Source organism: Eublepharis macularius, chromosome 4, assembly GCF_028583425.1.
Source record: "Eublepharis macularius isolate TG4126 chromosome 4, MPM_Emac_v1.0, whole genome shotgun sequence".
NCBI lineage: Eukaryota > Metazoa > Chordata > Lepidosauria > Squamata > Eublepharidae > Eublepharis > Eublepharis macularius.
The window spans coordinates 184,843,705-184,862,902 of record NC_072793.1 but is presented as its reverse complement, the minus strand read 5'-3'; the positions used below and the strand labels follow the sequence as shown (position 1 = coordinate 184,862,902).

Here is a 19,198-nt window from a genome sequence, read left to right as displayed (position 1 = left end):
GAGAAGAAGGGGGGGGTGGCTAAAGACAGAGACCATTTACTTTAAAACATAAAGAATCCATCCTAAGCTTCGTGCTAGCTTAATATCACAGCTATATGATTAACATAAATTTGCTAATCCCACACCTTCCCCACCGGCCCCCTCCTCCCTGCGGCTTGCACAGCCTCCTCGCTCCGCGATTGCAACACCCCGTTCAAAGGCGGCTTTCTCTTTCCTCGCCCGGCGGTGCTGGGTTTGCCCAGCAACCGCCGACGAAAGCGGCCTCCGTTTTTCCTATTGGTGGACCAGCAGCGGCAATCCCTGGCTCTCGCTCCGGGGTCCTCTCGTCGCTCCCGGGCGTCTCCTGCCTCTTTCCCGATGGGGCTGCTTTGGCGGGGTCTCTTCTTCCTGGGGGCAGTTGTTGTCCTCCTGGGGGGCTCTTCTGGTAGGTACTGGGAGGAGGGGGCTAAAATCTTCCATGCGCCGGGGAGGGTGGGCAGAATTTGCACCCAAGCCCCTGCCTGGGGGAGGCGTCTGCAATGCATTTCGGGGGGCAGGGAAGCTGTGGAAAGCCTCTATCCAAAGCCCTTTGCAAATCCCCCCCTTTTAAAAAAGCGAATGCATTGTAAACGCTTTTCTGGGTTCTGCAGCGCCCGGCTCACAATTCTAGGAAGACATTTGAGAGTCGCTTTATTATTAGTAGGTAAAACTTCTGGGTTTTTTTTCTGAGAAATGTGCATGAAACCTTTCCTCATAATGTGATAGGCTGAGAGTGTCTCCCGGTTCATTATTCACGCTTCCTATTCATGACTTGGACTGTTGTAGCATAGTGGTTAAATGAGTTGCACATAAGCAGTCTGCTGGTTCGAATCCCACTCCTGCCGTGAGCTCAGTGGGTGGCCTTGGGGAAGCAGCTCTTCTCAGCCCCAGCTCCCCAGCTGTATTGTGGGGATAATAATAACACTAACTTGGTCACCGCTCTGGGTGGGACATTAATTTGTCTGGAAGAGCCATATATAAACACTCTTGTAATTAAATACTGATATTTTAAAAAGCTTTGCGCCCCAGAATAAGCGTTTGGACTCCCCCAAATTGTACTCCAAATGGGAATTCTCCAAGTAGAGAGATTTTTTAAAACATTACATCAGCATTGCATAGCACAAAGATCGGCATGTATTGTGGGGATAATAATAACACTAACTTGGTCACTGCTCTCCAGTCTCAGGTGGATAATCATCATTCCCATGACCTGGCTGTTCAACAGGTGGTGCTCTTGGGGGTTGAACCTTCTGCACGCTAGACAAGAGGGCTGCTTCTATTAACACCCCCCCCCCACCTCCATTTTCTGGTTCTTTTTCCTAGAATGCTAAAGGTGCAATTGGGCAACTCCATCTTTTTTAAACTGCACCCTTGCTCAGTATTTGATAGAGAATCCTGAGAAAAGCAGTGTCTTATGAGCATGATCGGAGACATTTGCTTTTCACAAGCTTGGGGTCAGGGAGCAATTTCCCCCAGGCCAGTTTGGCTAGGGTTCCTGATGGAATTTTGCAATCTTTGGGGCATGGAGTAAGGGTCACTGTGTGCGGGGAAGTATTTGGGAATTTCCTGCATTGTGCAGGGGGTTAGACTAGATGACCCCGGAGGATTCTATGATTCTTCTCTCCCTCTTTTTTTTCTTTTTTAAAATCCAGCCGTATGAAGAGTTCTGCGCAACTCAAAAGCTTGCACACTGTTTTGTGCCATTTTGGTAGGTCTTAATAAAAGATATCACATGGCTTTTGTTTTGGGATTTTGCCTTGGACCGATGCAGATATCTACTCCCTCCCCCCCACACACATACTGCACAGATATGCAAACACCCCCCCCCCTTCCCTCTCCTGCTTTCCTCCCTTCAAAGGCTCTTTCCTTTTCTTCCCCCATATAGAGATTTTGGTCTGCCTTGATTTCTTTACTACAAGACTGTTTTCCACACCTGGCCATCCCCTAATTATTCACTTTCTATTCAGAAAGGCAGAGGAGTGAGCCGTGTTAGTCTGTAGTAGCAAAATTAAAAAGAGTCCAGTAGCACCTTTAAGACTAACCAATTTTATTGTAGCATAAGCTTTCGGCAATCACGTTCTCTTCGTCAGATGTATGGAGGGCAGAAGGAAACTGAAGGTTCCGGGTTCAATTCCTGCCATCATCAGTGCCATTTTCTTTGTTTCAGGTTCCCCATAGCTGACATAACCTTTCGATACAAGAGGTTTTTCTGTTGTGTGTGTTTTAAAGATAATTGCAATAACAACATGTCAGTTACCAACTTTTTTTAGGCCAGAAAACTTCCTCTGGTGGTTAAGGGATGACAGTGGCAACTTTGGAGGCCGTGGCAAGGAAACTGCTGTCAGGGTATTCTGTGGCTGCAAAAGCTGTGTGGCTGGGATCCTACCCCTGCCCCTATTCCCCCCTCCTCTTCTTGCCTCTGTATTCTTCCCACCTGCTCTCCCCCTTTCCTTTGGCACCCTGTTTTGTGGCTTTCCCCGCCCTTTCCTGCCTGCTTCTTAACAGAAACTCGCACTCATCCTGACTCTGCTCAGGGGGTTGAGAATTTTGCCAGGGTTCAGGTTCGGGGTCCAGCTTCCCCTTAACTCTGCCCTTTCTCTTCCCTTCCAGGCTCCTCCTCACACTTCCTGCACAATCTCTACATGGGGGTTTCAGAGCCCAGCCAGGGGCTGCCCCAGTTCATGGCTGTGGGGTACGTGGACGGCCAGCTCTACTTGAAGTATGACCCAGACACCAGGCGGGCTCTGCCTCAAGTCCCCTGGATCGAGGAGATTGAGATGGCGGACCCCCACTACTGGGAGGGGCAAGCCCAGATCGCCAGAAATACGGAGCCAGTGTTCGAAGTGAACCTGGCCACAGTGCAGAGTCGCTACAACCAGAGCCACGAGGGTGAGTAGAAGACTGGAAAGGCCCATTTCCTCCCTCCCAGACACAGAAGAGGAGGGACACGGACCCCCCCCCCCCAGCTGTGAAGCCCCAGTTTGCAACTCCTTTGAGAGGACCGAGAGGGGCAGCCACAGAGGGGCCCCCTTGCCCAGAGCAAGTCTGATGGGCTTGATGAGGGTTGCCCACCCACCCCCTTTCTTCAGAGGGCAAAGGACTTCCAGAGCACAAATTAAGCCAAAACTTTCCCCTGCAGCTACTGCCTCTATTGGAAGAGGGGCCAGCAGCACCACCCACTCCCACATTTGAGAAAATAAACACATCTAGCACATAACCGCCAAGAAAAGGAGATGCACCACTCATTTCTTCAGGGCAGTAGGGCATGACAGGAGCAGGGGGCACAGGTATCTCCCACATTCAGCCCTGTCAAGGCCAATGTCCTAATATCAATAACGCTCCAATACCTGTGCTAGAGGCTGGGTTGACGTTTTCACTGAGCTTTCCGCTACAGCCTCGGGGTCTCTTTCGATCTGAGTCTCAGCAAGCTCAGACTTCCATTAGAATATACTTGAAGGTGAGATTTTTTTTGTTCCTGTGTGCATCACCTTACACTTGTCTCCATTCAACGTTATTAACCGCATTGTTTTGCCCACTCACTCCATTTGCAGAGATCTTCCTGGAGCTCTTCACCGTCAGCCTTGATTTTTACCATCCCGTATAGTTTCTTCTCATGTGCAAACTTGGCCACTCCGCTGCTCACCCACAGTTCCAGATAATTTATGAACACATTAAAGAGCCTGCCCTAATACCTCACTGCTTACTTCCCTCCATTGCAAGAAATGTCCACTCTCTGCTTCCGGGCATTTAACCAATTTTTATTCCATAAGAGGACTCATCTTCTCCCATGACAGCTAAGCTTACCAAGGAGTCTTTGCTGAGGAACCTCTTCAACAGCCTTTTGGGGGTCCAAGCATCTAATGTCTACCGAGTCACAGTTCACCACAAGCTTGTTAATCTGCTCAAAGAACAAGAGGTTGGTGAGGCAGGGCTTCCATTTGTAAAAGCCATGCTGATATTCCCTCAGGAAGCCTTTGTTCCTTAATGGACTCTTTAATAACAGTTTCTACTTATTTATCTGGATGTTAGGTTAACTGGCTCGTAACTTCCAGGTTCCCTTCTGCACCCCTTTTTTTGAAAATTGAGGTTGACATTTGCTATTTTCCAGTCATCGAGCACAAAGGCCAATTTTAGTGACAAGTTGAAGGTACTAGTTAGTAAATCAACCACTTCACATTTGAGTTCCCTAAGAACCCTCAAGTGTATGCCATCAAGACCTGCAGACTCGTTGGTTTTCAATTTGCTGTGATTTCTAACATGGAGTGTACGGCTCACCCTTATCTGATTTTGACATAGAGAATTATACCGGGTGTAAGGGAACTCGTTTCCCAAGTGCCAAGAACTCTGATTCAGTTCAGGACCATAGCATAGAGAAGAAAGGGCTTCAGTCTTGCTGCCCACCCCATGCCATTGTCCTGATCCAAAATGGCTCGTAAGGGCACTCTTTGCCCCTTTCAGAGGATGCACATATACTCATCGGTACATGTAAAGCCCCCTCAACAGTGAAAATAACAGCACTTCTTTCTCAGCCATGGCATGGGAGAGAAGAAAAGCTGCAGCCCACTCTTCTTTCCATTTCTCTGGGTGACTTTCCATCTTCTTGAAGGGGGAGCAGGGATGGGGAGAGAGAGGCCCCCGGATCTCCAACCCCTCTTCTCTGTCTCGTTCAGGGTTCCATATTCTGCAAGGGATAGTCAGCTGTGAGCTCAGCCAGGACGGGCAGCCCAGAGGGGGGCGTTACCAGTATGCCTACGATGGGAAGGATTTCTTGGCCTTTGACAAGGAGACCCTCACTTGGACAGCCTCCGTGCTGCAGGCCGAGATCTCCAAGCGGAAGCTGGAGCCCGTCCTGGCCACCTCCCAGTACCTGAAGTCCTACCTGGAGGAGGAATGCATTGACTGGCTGCGGAAGCACCTGACATATGGGAAGAAGGTGCTGTTGAGGACAGGTGAGGGGGGCGGAAGGCAAGAACGTCCTTCTCCGGCATCCATGGGGGCGGGGGTGAGATTCTGGATGGGACCCTTCTAGCCTGTGGCAGAGGCCGAAGAAGAGGATTTTGTGCCTTAAGGCTCCCCGTGTTTTAAAAGAAGCACATGCGGAGATGCTGTGCCTTTCATTTCCTTTACCTGATAAATGAAGAAATCACTGTGCGGTAGAGTTTGAAATATTTGAGTGTGCATTAGATCCACCGCCTCCCTTTTGCTTCATGGACATTATAATATGATCACTCTCTCTTATTCCACATGAAGTACTATCCTGATTTTGGAATATGTTTGAGGGTGGACTGCAGGGGCAGCCGGGGAGACAGAAGTGACTTCTCAGCCTGCCTGAGCTCCCTCCCCTCAAGAAGGGAGGGAGGAAGAGGCAATCTGCCTGTCCAGCCCCCAGCCCACCCTGAGTCCTCCCAGCAAAGGAAGAAAGAGGCAGCATGTTCACCTATTTGGGTGGGTGCCGACCCCCACCCCCGTCGCCAGGTGAGACTTGAGAGATGGGTAGGCTTGCCCTACTAGGCCGGGTGAGCCACGCAAGGCTCCATCAGGTACTGTCTCCCCCTTGCCATGTGAGTGCCTCTTAAGGACTGGGCAGGCACTGCTTTCCCCTCTCTGTGTGAGTCACGTCAGTTCTGGGTGAGCGCTGCTTCCTCCTGCTGAGGTCTCAATGGCTGCCACTTCCCCCTCACCTTGTGAGGTCCAAGGAGAGCCCTTCTGTCACTGGGTTGCCCCACCCCAGGTCCGGTTGCCAGGTCTCCCTAGTAATCAGTGAAGAGTGGGCACAGATCATACCAAAAGAGGCGGGAATGTGTGGGCTGCCATTTGCCAGTGGAAGGCGATCTGTGGGCAGCCTGGCTCCTTCCCCTGGTTGCCAGTGAACAGCAGGCAGGGAGGCAAATTGCCCAGATTTTGCCTGCCAGTGGTAGGCACCTGACAATACTAGGCCCAGGGGTGTGGGGGGCATTAGCCCCCCAGGAAATGTCCATGGACATAATGGCCAGTCTGTCTCTATGGTCTGCCACCCAGTAGTAGAAGGCTGGTGGTGTGTGCAGTTGGAGGCCAATGGCCAACCGAAACTGTCCCTTGGCCAAACCCTCCCTCTCTCATATGTGAATAACTATTTATAGCAAGTAGCTCAATAAAACCGAAGGTGAAGGTTTTCATCTCCTGGAGATGCTGCTAAGTGTTGGAGTGGGGTGGGACTGGATGACCACATGGGGTCCCTCCAAAGCCAGGCTCCCTCCTCTTAGCCTCAGGAGGCACAGCGGCATGTCATTCCTCTGGAAGCCCATTCTGCTTGTGGAAGAGAGGGCATGGATTCCCACTGCTCCTTCCACTTTTCCCCTGTAATATCAGCTGACCCCCACAGATGAAATTTGGGGGTTGGAGCTCAGTGGGTTGTAGCTGGAGGGGAATGGGAGAAACTAGTCCCTCTCCATAAAGTCTGATGAGAGTTGGAGGCACGCTGTTACAATCGCACAGGCTGATGCTGCTGTTTCCACAGAGCCCCCTGTGGTGAGAATGACACGCCGGAGAGGGCCGGATGGCCAGGAGACCCTCATCTGCCGGGCCCTCGGCTTCTCCCCCAAAGAGATCTACATCACCTGGAAGAAGGACGGGGAAGCCTGGCAGGAGGACACATCCACCAGGGGTGTCGCCCCCAACTCAGACGGGACCTACCACACCACGCTCAGCGTTGAAATTGACCCCACGGAGAGGGGCCGCTTCCGGTGCCACGTGGACCACAGTGGTCTGGCAGAGCCTCTGGACTTGGCCTGGGAGGGGCCAGGTGAGAGACACTGGGGTGGGTGCTGGGGGAGGGCTGGCTTCCTTGGGGATGGGGGGCTGGCAGAGTCTGGGAGGTGAATTTGTTTCCAGGTGGAAGGAGGGACTCTGAGAAAAGACAGGAGGCATCCCACAGCATAGCACGGTCACAATTTCCAACTGCATCCCCCAATACTACACAGGTGATTGTACCCCTCCCTATATTGGAAGTCAGACTAGGGGCAGGAACACAATGACCACTTGCAAGCTGCCTTGAGCCATCAGGAAAAGTGGATAGAAATATATGAAGTAAATAAGGGTACGCGCAGAATTGTGCTGGGCCACTTCCATGGTGGAGTGGGAAAATCTGCCCCTCCAGTGGAAACGGCTGTGGGTGGGGTGGGGGCATGCAGGGACAGCCCCACCCACACACTGGGGCTGCTTTCTAAGCTTGTCCATTCCCTCCCCTCCCTTTTTCGCTTCTCCACACCTGGCCACCCCCTCATTTCCTTTTCTCTGCTAAACAGTGAAGCAAAGCTGGGAAGGGGGAAAAAACCATGAAAAGGGCTGAGGGGGAGGGGATGTGGAGCTCAGCACCATCATTTTGAAGGCGGAGCTTAGTTCTGTCCCTTCCGCAGGATAGCTGCAGGCAGAGCTTCTGGGTACAGACTCCAACAGCAACCACTCCATGCCTTCTTTAAAAGCCAAGCTACAAGTGACAAGTTACACTTGCTCATCACTTACAGCTTGGCTCTGAGTCAGAACGAGGAAGGCTTCAGAACAAAGAAAGTCTGCCTTTTGTCTTAAATGGGAAAACCCTGGAATGCCGCCCCCCCCCCCCGTGCCATGCTTGTGGAAGCTGTCCCAATGGCAGAGGAAGATGGAGTAAAATCTCGACGTGGAAGCCCCCTCCCGCCCCCCAGACCGACTGACTTCAGGCAGGGATTTTTTTATTTAAGTATTTTCATTCCGCTTCTTTGCAGCATAAAGTGGCTAATGACATTGAAACGCGTGCAACCAAAACAGATGGTAAAGGTCACAAATTATCCCCAATACTATACAACCCATAACATCCAATAAAATTACCCTACCGTCATAAAAACACTCAAGCTGAAACGGAGTAAATGGAACACATTTATCTTTAACAGAAGCCATACTGTAAAAGACAGTAGCCACAACAAGGGCAGCTACAGAGAAAGCTCTAACAGAGAAAAATAAGAAAGAGTCCAGTAGCACCTTTAAGACTAACTAACTTTACTGTAGCATAAGCTTTTGAGAACCACAGCTCTCTTTGTCAGATGCATCTTTCGAGAACCGCAGTTCGCTTGGTCAGATGTATCTTTTGAGAACCACAGCTCTCTTCATCAGATGCATCTTTCGAGAACCACAGCTCTCTTCTTCAGATGCATCTTTCGAGAACCACAGCTCTCTTCTTCAGATGCATCTTTCGAGAACCACAGCTCTCTTCATCAGATGCATCTTTCAAGAACCACAGCTCTCTTCTTCAGATGCATCTGATGAAGAGAACTGTGGTTCTCGAAAGCTTATGCTACAGTAAAGTTGCTTAGTCTTAAAGATGCTACTGGACTCTTTCCTATTTTGCTACTACAGACTAACACTGCTAACTCCTCTGGATCTCTAACAGAGAGAAACTGATTCCTGGAAAAGAGGGACTCACCAGGGTACCAACCTTAACTAGCCCATGAAATTTATTTATTCATTTAGAAAATGTTTATGCTGCCTCTCCAACAGGACCTGCTCAAAGCAACTGAAAAAGTAAAACATGATACTGTCATAAATAAAATAATTTTTAAACATTAATAAACTATTAAAAACTACTGAAATATTAAAAACTCAGCCACAGCCTTAAAAACACACAGAACATTTAGCAGCCTCAAACGATTCTCCTAAAACAGTCCTCAGGACAGAGGCAAGCTATAAAAACAACTGCAGAGGGAAAACCCCTGAACTGAAGGCCTGGCTAAGATGAAATGTTTTGGCCTGGCACCTCAGGAGGGGGGCATTTCCAGGCAAGCTGGGCTTGCAGAGGATCTTAAACCGGTGGGCTGCATGGGTGGGGACTCAGTGTTTATTGCTCTACATGAAGCATGCAAAAAAGTGCAAAGGCACAGGGGCAAATTAAATGTCACAGTCATTTTAGAAATGAACTCAGCCAATTGAAAATGTTGCAAGGAACTCATCCTGGTCAGGCCCACGGTGTAGGAGGACTAGATGATTCTCTCTCTCTCTCTCTCTCTCTCTCTCTCTCTCTCTCTCTCTCTCTCTCTCTCTCTCTCTCTCTCTCTCCAAAATGGCATTGGCATCCTTGAGCTGGACCCATGAGAACCAATGTGTTTTAGTGGTTAGAGAGCCAGAGTAGACTCTGGGAAACCCAGATTCAAACCCCCACTCTGCCGTGGAAGTTTTCTGGGTGACTTTGGCCCAGTCACAAACACGCAGCCTAACCCACCTCAAAGGGTTGTTGTGAGGATAAAGTGGAGGAGGGGATAAGGGCTTAAGCTGCTTTGGGTCCCCATCGGAGAGAAAGGCAGGGTAGAAATAATGTAAAATAAAAATAAAATTGATGCCACCAACATCTAGTTTGGCCCTGAATGAGGTTGGTGAAAACTGAAGCCTCTGTGCGGGGAGAGATCTGTTGGTGGTAGAACTCTGCCTTACGTGCTGAAAATCCTTTCCATTTATGATTGAAGGATTTCAGGAGTCAGAGAAAAGTTCTTCCAGAGGGTCGTGGCCGGGTCGAATAATGATGCCATTTTCCTCCTGCAGCCTTGATATCCAATGTGGGGCTCGTTGTGGGGCTCCTTGTGGGGTTTCTTGTTGTCATTCTGCTGGGAGTTGCACTTGGCTTCTACGCGAGTAAGTAAATAGGGAATGCCTTGGCTGGGTTTTGTGTGATTCTTAGTGGAGAGTTCCTGCCAGTGGCAGAGGTTTCTCCCCATATCTTGTGGTACTCACAACCCCACCTTGTACATTCTGAATATGGGGGGTTTCCACACTGTTTCCGCCCCCCCCCCATCAGTTCTGGCCTTGTACTGCTTCAGTTTAGCTCCTGCTTTCCACATGCTTTTTTGCCTTTAGTTTTTGCTTCGGGTTTTTTGGTTTCCCCCTGTTTTTTTCCTGGTTCTTTTGAGAAAACTTTACCCCAGTCTTTTTCTGGAAGCCGATTTTGAGTCAATTTTTTCCTTGTGTGTAATGGTCCTTTCAGTTTTGTTCATCCTTCCAACTCACTTTTCAGTTATTGGAAGTTCGCCATCATAAAACCACGCTTCCCTGCAACTTCCTTTCCCCCCTCCTGCGTTATCTATCTTTTTTGAAATCACTATTTTCATATTGTTCTATTGACCTACCATTGTACGAACAGATGCAGCAGTTTCTCCAAACTCTCAGCTTTCATTTCTTTAAAAATTCTGTCGCTCTTTCCCTTGCGGAGAGAGATGTTTTTTCCTTGTATCTCTTCAAGGGAAACGGCTAGAGACTTTTTGCATATATGAAAGCTGAGAGTTTGGAGAAACTGCTGCAGCTGTTAGTACAATGGTAGGTCAGTACAGCAATATGAAAAAGACAATATAAAAAAAATGTAAAAGCCCTGGGGGCCCAGAGGAGTAGGGGCAACTTCAGGTGCCAAAAAATCAGCGTAGCTTGAAAAGTACATTGCTGCTGCTGACCAAGAGGTCAATTTGCCCCACCTGTGCTGGCCTCTGCCTCCAAGCCTTGTGTCCTTGCTCTGGGCCCCCCAGTTTTGGACCTTGGTGAGGGGACTTAGGCATGGGTTAGCAGAGCTGCTCCAATTTTAGGCTGCCCCATGCAAAGTCTTCCTCATGTATTCATTTTGATCTTTAAAAAAAAAATTAAGCCATTATAGCGATATAGCTATATAAGCATGTGCAAAAAATTTAAAAGTGGGGGAGCTGTGACATCATGAATGATAATAACAACAACAACAACAACAACAACAACATTTGATTTATATACCGCCTTTCAGGACAACTTAATGCCCACTCAGACCGGTCAACAAAGTGTGTTATTATTATCCCCTCAACAAAACACCCTGTGAGGTGGGTGGGGCTGAGAGAGCTCCAGAGAGCTGTGACTAGCTCATGGTCACCCAGCTGGCTTCAAGTGGAGGAATGGGGAATCAAACCCAGTTCTCCAGATTTGAGTACTGCCCTTGTTTGAAAATCCTGATTATTTAAGGTGCCTGCAGAACAAAATAAGCTGACTCCACAACTGGAAAAATGCTAAGGGAGAGAAGACATGCAGAACTATAACTAAACCAGTTCCAAAGCTTGGGGATTGACTCCTAAGAAAATCAGGAATAAGTTGAATGTGCAGAAAAGCCTCCCCCCCCGTGTCAAAGTTACAGGGTTAAATTACCTTCTGCTAATCAATCTACAAAATCAAAAGAGTCTGGGATCCTGTGCTGGGCTTGTCTGCTCCCCTCCCATCTCTCATGGTAGCCCCTGGAGCTGCATGACAAGGGTCAAGCCACTTGTCTGGGCCCAGGGATCTAGTCCTGTCTCCCTCTGCTGTGATTCTTGGGGTGGGATTTCTGCATTCGCCTCTGTGGGTGACGGAGAGGCATCTCTGTTGTCTCGAACCAAGAGTTGCCTGGGGGAGCTTTTGGAAACTGGTTTAAAGGAGACTAGAGAGCTGCTGTAGCACAGCGGTTAAGTGGTCCAGCTGCAAATCAGCACTTTACTGGTTCGAATCCCACTCCTGCCATGAGCCCAGTAGGTGGCCTTGGGTGAGCCTCTCCTCTCAGCCCCAGCTCTCCAGCTGTATTGTGGAGATAACAACACTAACTTGTTCACCACTCTGGATGAGGCACTAATCCATCTAGAAGTGTGATATATAAGCGCAGTTGTTATTATTGTTGTAGTTGTTGTTGTTGTTGTTATCATTAGAGGAGTATCTGGGGGGGCTTTAGAGCCCACAAATCCTGTTTCTTCACTGCTGTGGGTGGGTCTGGGTGTCCCTTCCGGCTCTGACTTTTGGGTTCTCTCTCTCTGCAGAAAAACGTCATCCGGAGAATTGCTATGTTCCCACAGCCAGTAAGTGGTGCCTGTTCCTCTCTGAAATGCAATGGCTGGGGGGTGGAGATGGGGGGGCATGCAGCAGCTGACAGGCACGGAAGTTTCTTCTGACCAGCTGAAAGGGTCTGGGAAAGAGAGGAGGGCGTCTCATTCCAACCGTAGCCAGATCCAAGCAAAAGCCTCCAAAGACCTCAGCGCAAGGCCAAATGGCATGAGAAGCAGAAAGGGATGAACTTCTCTGTCTTAAAAAGAAAGATACACACAACAAAAGCAGCCAGTGAATTTGAACAAATCAGAAAGAGAAAGGCAGCCCCCAAACTGGAAGGCAGCACAGGCCTAACATAAAACTGGGGGAGAACAAGAGTTGGTGAGAGCACGTCCTTCAAGATCTTCTGGGATAAAAAGCATCTCTTAATTGCAAAAATGGTCAGTTTTGATAGGGATGATCCAGTTCCACAGAGAGCTCCCGCCGCCTCCTTCAAACCGTTTTTGGAAATAGCAAGCGTGGGGGGGGGGGGTGCCTCTGTTTTTGCTGGTCCAGGTGGAGTATTTAGTGCACAGGGAGAAGTAAAAACAGGGAAATAGCCTGGCCGATTCCAGATGTCGCGCCAAACTCGTGCGAGAAAACGCGATATTTCGCGTTTTCCCCGTCGCGATCCGGAACATGGCGGCATGCAGCGCCTTCAGGTTAGTCGTCTGGAATCGGCCCCTCTCCCCAGCTATTTTGAAATGGGAAACAGCTGGGGGGGGTCAGGAGCTTTTCTCCCGCTGTGGTGGCATTCTGAGGCTGTTTGGGCTCTCCTTTATTTTTTAGCAGCTCTTCCCCACAGCTGCTGCATGATTGTGGGTACCTGTGTTGGGTCTGAGGAACATAACTCTTTAAAAACCTTCACATCTAGAGAGAGCTGGAGGGAGGGAGGGAGGGAGGGTGTTTGAAAGAGATCAAGAGAGAGGAGAGTCTCTCCCCGTCCACAGTTAAATCAGGGATATTAACTGTTTTTTTGTCCCCCCACCCCTCTTTCACAGCAAATGACCCGTTGCCTGACAACTCCTTTAGGGGTAAGTGCATTGAAATCAAAGGGCTTAGGCCAGAGTAACTCTGCTTAGAATGTCACAGTTCAGCTCCTAGGCGGGAGAGTGCCTGCAGTGAGTGGCACGGGGACGTGGTTGCACATGCCTGCTTCCACTGTGCTTAGTGCTACTACCACAAGCAGGTGTGGGTTTTTTGTGGGTTCAGTTGAGGACTCCTTAAGTGCAAAGTGATTATCCTGGCAGAAACTACCTGGAACTCTCGTGCATTGAACATAGACTATGCTCAAAACTGCGTTTAATGAAAAGGCAAGAATGAGTGGGCATTTCCTTCATAATTCCGACAACACAAACATGTTTTGAACCACAATATATCTCTCTCTCGCCCTCCATTCTCTCACTGTCATGGATGCGCAGGGCCCTTGCAGAATCTGTCCGTTTTGGAGCAAACCAACATTCCTGATGATACAGTGGCCCTTGAAGTGTTTTGGGGGTCCTTGAATTTTGTTAGTGTAGTGGTTAAGAGCGGCAGGACTCTAATCTGGAGAGCCAGGTTTGATTTCCTACTCCTCCGACTGAAGCCAGCTGGGTGACCTTGGGTCAGTCACAGCTCTCTCAGCCCCACCCACCTCACAGGGTGATTGTTGTGAGGATAATAACACAGTTTGTAAACCGCTCTGAGTGGATGTTAAGTTGACCTGAAGGGAAGTATATAAATCAAATGTTATTATGTTATTTATAGTCAGCCTTTCTCACTGAGATCCAAGACAGACTACATACTGCAAGTGAATATAATATGATCAATAGCTAGGAGTTTCACAGCAAAAATACAAGATGATCAACAGTTGGGACATCCAATGAAACAAATACGATAGGGTAAGGTAGCCGCAAATTTGAAAACTAGCATAGAGCAGAACTCATCTTCATGACTGACTTTGTGCAAGGTTTGACTGACGGCCTTATTCAAGAAGGAATCTCCCCTCTGGTTTAGAGTGGGCTTAGTATCCATATGGATTTCCTGCCTTTTCTTGAAGCCTTTTCTTGAAGCTTGACTCACTTGCTTGAGTTATCGTTTGGAGGTGCTTCTCAGCAGGGCATCTGCTCATGGCTCATTTTGTGTATGGTCCCATCTGTGTCTGGAATGAGTTGGCCCAGCCCTAGCAAGGCGTAAGATGAGCTTTTGGTGTCCACCCCTTCTCCAATTCAGACAATTCCTTGATGGCTCAAGAATCTCATATTTTTCTCCTTGCAGGTGGTGTGTGAACACAGAATAAAGAAAGATCTACCCAAGGGCTGCTATGGATTAATTGCCCCCGGCTAAGAGCTTCTGCTGTGTTAACTCTTGTGTGTCATCAGTACATCTAATGGTTCCAAAGTGCAGCTCAAAAAACTGCACAATAAGGCCATATACAAATAGGGGTTTTGTTGGCAGAGCCAGGAGAAACTGAAAAAGGAAGGGGAACTCCCAGATTTCAAGAAAAAAAAAATTAGACTTCGTTACATAGCAAATGATGGAGCCAGCGACAGAGACGGAGGGCAGGAACAGTTCTGGCAGGAACAGAGAGGAGAGGAGATGGCAGCGGCAGGATCGAGCGTGTGAAGTTGCCTTACTCTGAACCAGATTCCTGTTGCCTCATGGTTTCTCTTGTCTACTCACACTGGCAGCAGCTCTCGAGGCTCTTATTATCGGGAGCGAGCAACAGCGTGAATATTGCTCCCACTCTGCAGTCACTACTAGCAGAAAAAAGTGAAGACTTGAAACAACGACTGATGAAGGTTAAAAGAGAAAACGCCAAAGCAGGATTACAATGGAACATCGAGAAGACAAAAGTAGTGACTATTGAGGAATTACTCAATTTTAAAGCTGACAATGAGGAAATTGAAGTTGTTCAAGATTTTCTATTCCTTGGGTCAGTCATCAACCAACAGGAAGACTGCAATGAAGAAATCAGAAGATTGAGACTCGGAAGAGCAGCTGGGAGGGAGCTAGAGAAGATCCTTAAAGATAAAGATGTCTCTTTGGAAATGAAGATCAAGATAATCTAGACTATGGTATTCCCCATTCCCATGTATGGATGTGAAAGTTGGATAGTAAAGAAAGCTGACAGGAAAAAAATTGATTCATTTGAAATGTGGTGCTGGAGGAAAATTTTGCGGATACCATGGTCAGCCAAAAAGACAAATAAGTGGGTTCTAGATCAAATTAAGCCAGAATTCTCCCTAGAAGCTAAAATGACAAAAGTAAGGCTATCGTACTTTGGTCACATCATGAGAAGATTCTCTGGAAAAGTCAATAATACTAGGAAAAGTGGAAGGCGGCAGTAAAAGAGGAAGACCTAAAACAAGATGGCTTGACTCAATCAAAGAAGCCATGTCCTCCAGTTTGCAGGATCTGAGTAGGTCTGTTAGAGAGAGAACGTTTTGGAGGTCTTTCATTCATAGGGTCGCCATAGGTCGGAGACGACTTGACGGCACATAACACACGCACGCTGCAGTCACTCCACTGCTGTCAGTTACCAGGCTCAGTTCAAAGTATTGTCTGTCACATTCAAAGCTCTTCACAGCCTTGGCCCCTCAGCTCTGTGTGACTGCCCCTCTCCTTCTGCTCCGCCATGTCAGATTCGCTCATCTGAACAGGGCCTTTTATAGATACCTCCCTGCAGTTGGACTAAATCAACAGCTGCCCAGACACATGCTTTCTCTGTGGTGGCCCATGCCCTATGGAGCGGCCTGACTGAGGTCAGGAGAGCTCCCACTCTCCTGGCTTTCTGTAAATGATGCAAAACAGAATTACTCAAGAGGGCTTTCTACTCAGACAGGAGGGCTGTATTGTAAGAAGATGATCTCAAAGAGAGGCTTCGGAAAAGAGACAGGGACCATAGACTTCACTCCTATGTACTCTCTGTTGCCTTATGTACTCTCTGTTGCTTTTAGGAGGATCCTACTAGGTAGTCCCGTGGTGTTTAATATGTTGGTCTTAGATTTGCTTAACATCTGTTCCAGCATTTTCTTCTACTCTGTATTGGATTATTGCTGATCTTACATCTTTGCAAATTCACATTTATATACCCTGTGGCATTGTTTATTGAAATGTCCTTGGATATTGACTGTAATAATCTCACACTATGTAATCCGCCTTGAGTCTCAAGGAGAAAGGCAGGTGATAAATGGCATAAATAAATCACCTGCTGCCTGGTCCATCTAATTTTCAAATTCAATAACAAGAGCACTCAACCAATGCAGCCCCCAGTATACAGCAACAAGGAAGAAAAAAAGGGGGGGCTGTGGGGGGAAAGTCCCCACAAACTCAACCCAAACAAGCAGGGGAACAAAACAGAGGGGTTAAGTTACAACCTAAAAATATATATTAGAAAGTATTTATTATAAATGTGCACAAATGCAGATTAAAAACAAGTTTAAAACAGTGGTCAATTGTAAAAATTTATAATCAAAACACACCCACACATATAAAAACTAATCATGAAATGCTCTCTGTGTTTTATCTAGAGCTCTAGTATTGAGTGATAAAATACAAATATTGCAGTAGTCCCAGGACTGCATTCACACAACGCTCTTCATTTATTGTTTGTACTCTGAGGCTTGGTTTCCAATGTATAAGGGTGTGTTACATCAGTCTGCTGTGAAGATAGAATGGCCTGGTCGATCTAACCAGAGAAGCCAAGAATTGAACCTGAGACCTTCTGCATGCAGGGCAGCTGCTCTCCTGCTGAGCTATGGCCTCTCCCTGAGCTGCTGTTGTTGAAGGGAGTGGGTTGGGGGGAAGCACCTCTTACATCATCAGCTGGGTAGGGGTCTTGGCAAGAGTTTGCCACACTGGGAGGAAGAGGGACAGCAATGGCAGGGGGAGGGGAGATAGCAGCAAAGGGAGGGAGGGGTCAACATGAGAGAAAGGGGAGGCTTTGGGGGTGGGATGTCCCTTCCCCAACAAGCCCTCCCAGGTATCATTCATCAGCCGTGGTTGCAGCCCAGCTATGGCTTTCAGTCTCCCTCTCAGCCGTTTTGAATTTCTAATCGCTTTCTGCTAAGGTTGAGCTGGTTGTATTTTTCTTCTAATTCTTTTTTGAGCCATTGCCACTGATCAGGAGCGAGTGGAAATATTTGCCACCAAGGTGATAATCTTTAAAAAGGGCGAGGACGTTACTTTGTGCTCCGTTTAGCATGTCACCTGTATTGATGCTGACGTCATGTATATGTTATTTGCCACACTGCTCCCTCCTTCCCCGTTTCTGTGTTACTCCTAACCCTCCCCAGCCAGAATTTAAAGCAATATTCATGTGTGAGTTACTATATTTTACTTGAACTAGACAGGCTACTTCTGGCCTGTTACCAGACTTTGGCTGAGCTATAGCAACACCATTTTAGGTATCTCTGTGTTTAAAGTATTTACGTGGCTGCCTTTTTCTTGGGCAGCTACATTTTTAAAGCCCTCTAATGGCAGGGGAAGTAGATAAAGAGAGGAAATAGCTCCTAACCTGAGGCCTGTTCGATTAATATCACTTTAGACTACTCTATTTGTGCTTTTATGGCCTGAGTATTGGCTCGGCTTTTTAATTGGCATTTTTGTTACTGACCAGTTATTCATTTATTCTACTGGATCAGCTGTTTTATTAGCTGAACTTATGTGATTTATTTTATTGTATTGATATAGTTTTGTTTTATTGCAAGCTGCTTCGACTGGGGCTGGAGAGGCAACAAAACAATTTCCTAAACAAATTAATGTTGTTTATTTATATATAATATATATGAATTGTTTATATATACATATACAAATACACACACACACAAATATATAATTGTTCATTTATATTATTATGTTGTTGTTGATTTAGTCTGCCTTTCTCACTGAGATCCACAGCAGATTTACATACTGCAAGTGAATACAGAATCATAGAGTTGGAAGGGACCTCCGGGGTCATCTAGTCCAACCCCCTGCACAATGCAGGAAATTCACAACAACCTCCCCCTCCCACACACTCAGTGACCCCTGCTCTGTGCTCAGATGGCAAATCACTTACAATGTAATTAAGAGCCAGGTCATTCACAGCAAAAATACAATCAACAATTGGGACATTCAATGATAACAGATATAATAGGGTATGGTAGCCAGCCAGACTCATAGATGAAACCTTTCTGAATTAAAGCCTAAGTAATTAACATGCCATCTTTAGCAATGTTGAGCTGCACCGGATGAAGAGGGGCAGAGAAATCTCTGCTTTCCCATCCACAGTGGCCAAGCCCTCTTTTAGAAGTCAGAAAGATCGTATCAAAACATGGTATGATCCATGGAAGCATAAAAAACCCATTGCAGGTCAGTTTAGTTAAGCGAGGAACCCGGCATCAAGGGACTGAAAAGGAGAACGTTCGCAGGAAGGAGATTTTCTAGCAAGAACAGTGGCTTTGGATTAAGCCTGGGAAGGCAGCCGGTGGCCCCGGAGCCCAGAAGGGGCAATGGAGCCCTCTTGCCTCCCTGGAGCCACTTCTGGGTTTGACCAAGTATGGAGCCCCATGCCACAGCAGAAAACGTGCAATGGAAATGAGGGATCCCCTTGCTGGCAATAAGCATTTTTTAAATTTTCAAGTTGGTATAAAATTCTTCCTCCCCTGATTAGAATATTACTGGCATTACAAATTTCCTTTTTTCCATTTAATATCTGTTCCTCCCTACCCCCCCCCCCCCAAACCATCAGTCTTTGGGGATTTCTTCTGTTGGCAGAGCACTGATCTGGACACTGAACTGATTAAGAGAAACAGGAATTTTATTTACAGAACAAACCAAATTTTATTAACAAACTACATTTACTAACTAATTAATGGAATTAAAATTAACAGAATTTTATTAACAGAACAAACAAACTAAATAGGAAACGAGTTGAGAGTGCTCTAGAAGGTCTCAGAATAGCATTCTTCCTGTAAAAATGTTCCGCCCACGGAGGCTCACGTATGCCGGATTCCAAGATGTGGTATGGGATTTTAAGAATGCCTAACATCTTCTCTGTTGAGGCTGTGGTGGTAGCCTTGAACAAGAAGCTACTTGAAAAGATGGCTTCTCATCCATCTATCCCACCCAGCAGATATGCCCTAGCAACACATACACACCTAAAGGGCTGACCAGGCTCTTTGGCACTGATCAATCAGGAAAGAAAGTTCTGGAGGGATGTTCTCTGCCCCTCCTCAGGATTCTCTAGGTTTTATAGTCCATTCTTCTTTTTCTCTGCCTCTTTTTCAAAGAGGGTTTCACCATGCGGTCTTGCCTTGTACGGTCCTCTTGGCACACATCAGTTCAGCCCCCATGGCTCAAAGCTGTGGTCCTGCTTCCGGAT

The 19,198-nt window shown here is 47.4% G+C and overlaps 1 protein-coding gene across 7 annotated transcripts; it reads left to right on the top strand.

The window, feature by feature from the left end:
* The first annotated feature begins 312 nt into the window (after positions 1–312).
* On the top strand, positions 313–16,211 carry LOC129328477 (major histocompatibility complex class I-related gene protein-like). 7 transcript variants are annotated; one of them, XM_054977573.1, is made up of 8 exons: positions 313–424; positions 2,629–2,907; positions 4,689–4,967; positions 6,515–6,799; positions 9,562–9,651; positions 11,808–11,846; positions 12,855–12,887; positions 14,110–16,211. In XM_054977573.1, exons 1-8 carry the CDS (start codon positions 358–360, stop codon positions 14,118–14,120), a joined length of 1,083 nt encoding a protein of 360 aa, XP_054833548.1. In that variant the 5' UTR covers positions 313–357; the 3' UTR covers positions 14,121–16,211. The 7 variants fall into 7 exon arrangements, with proteins under 7 accessions (XP_054833548.1, XP_054833544.1, XP_054833549.1 ...); XM_054977569.1 differs by having other exon boundaries at positions 9,486–9,651; XM_054977574.1 differs by lacking the exon at positions 12,855–12,887.
* The last annotated feature ends 2,987 nt before the right edge of the window (positions 16,212–19,198 follow it).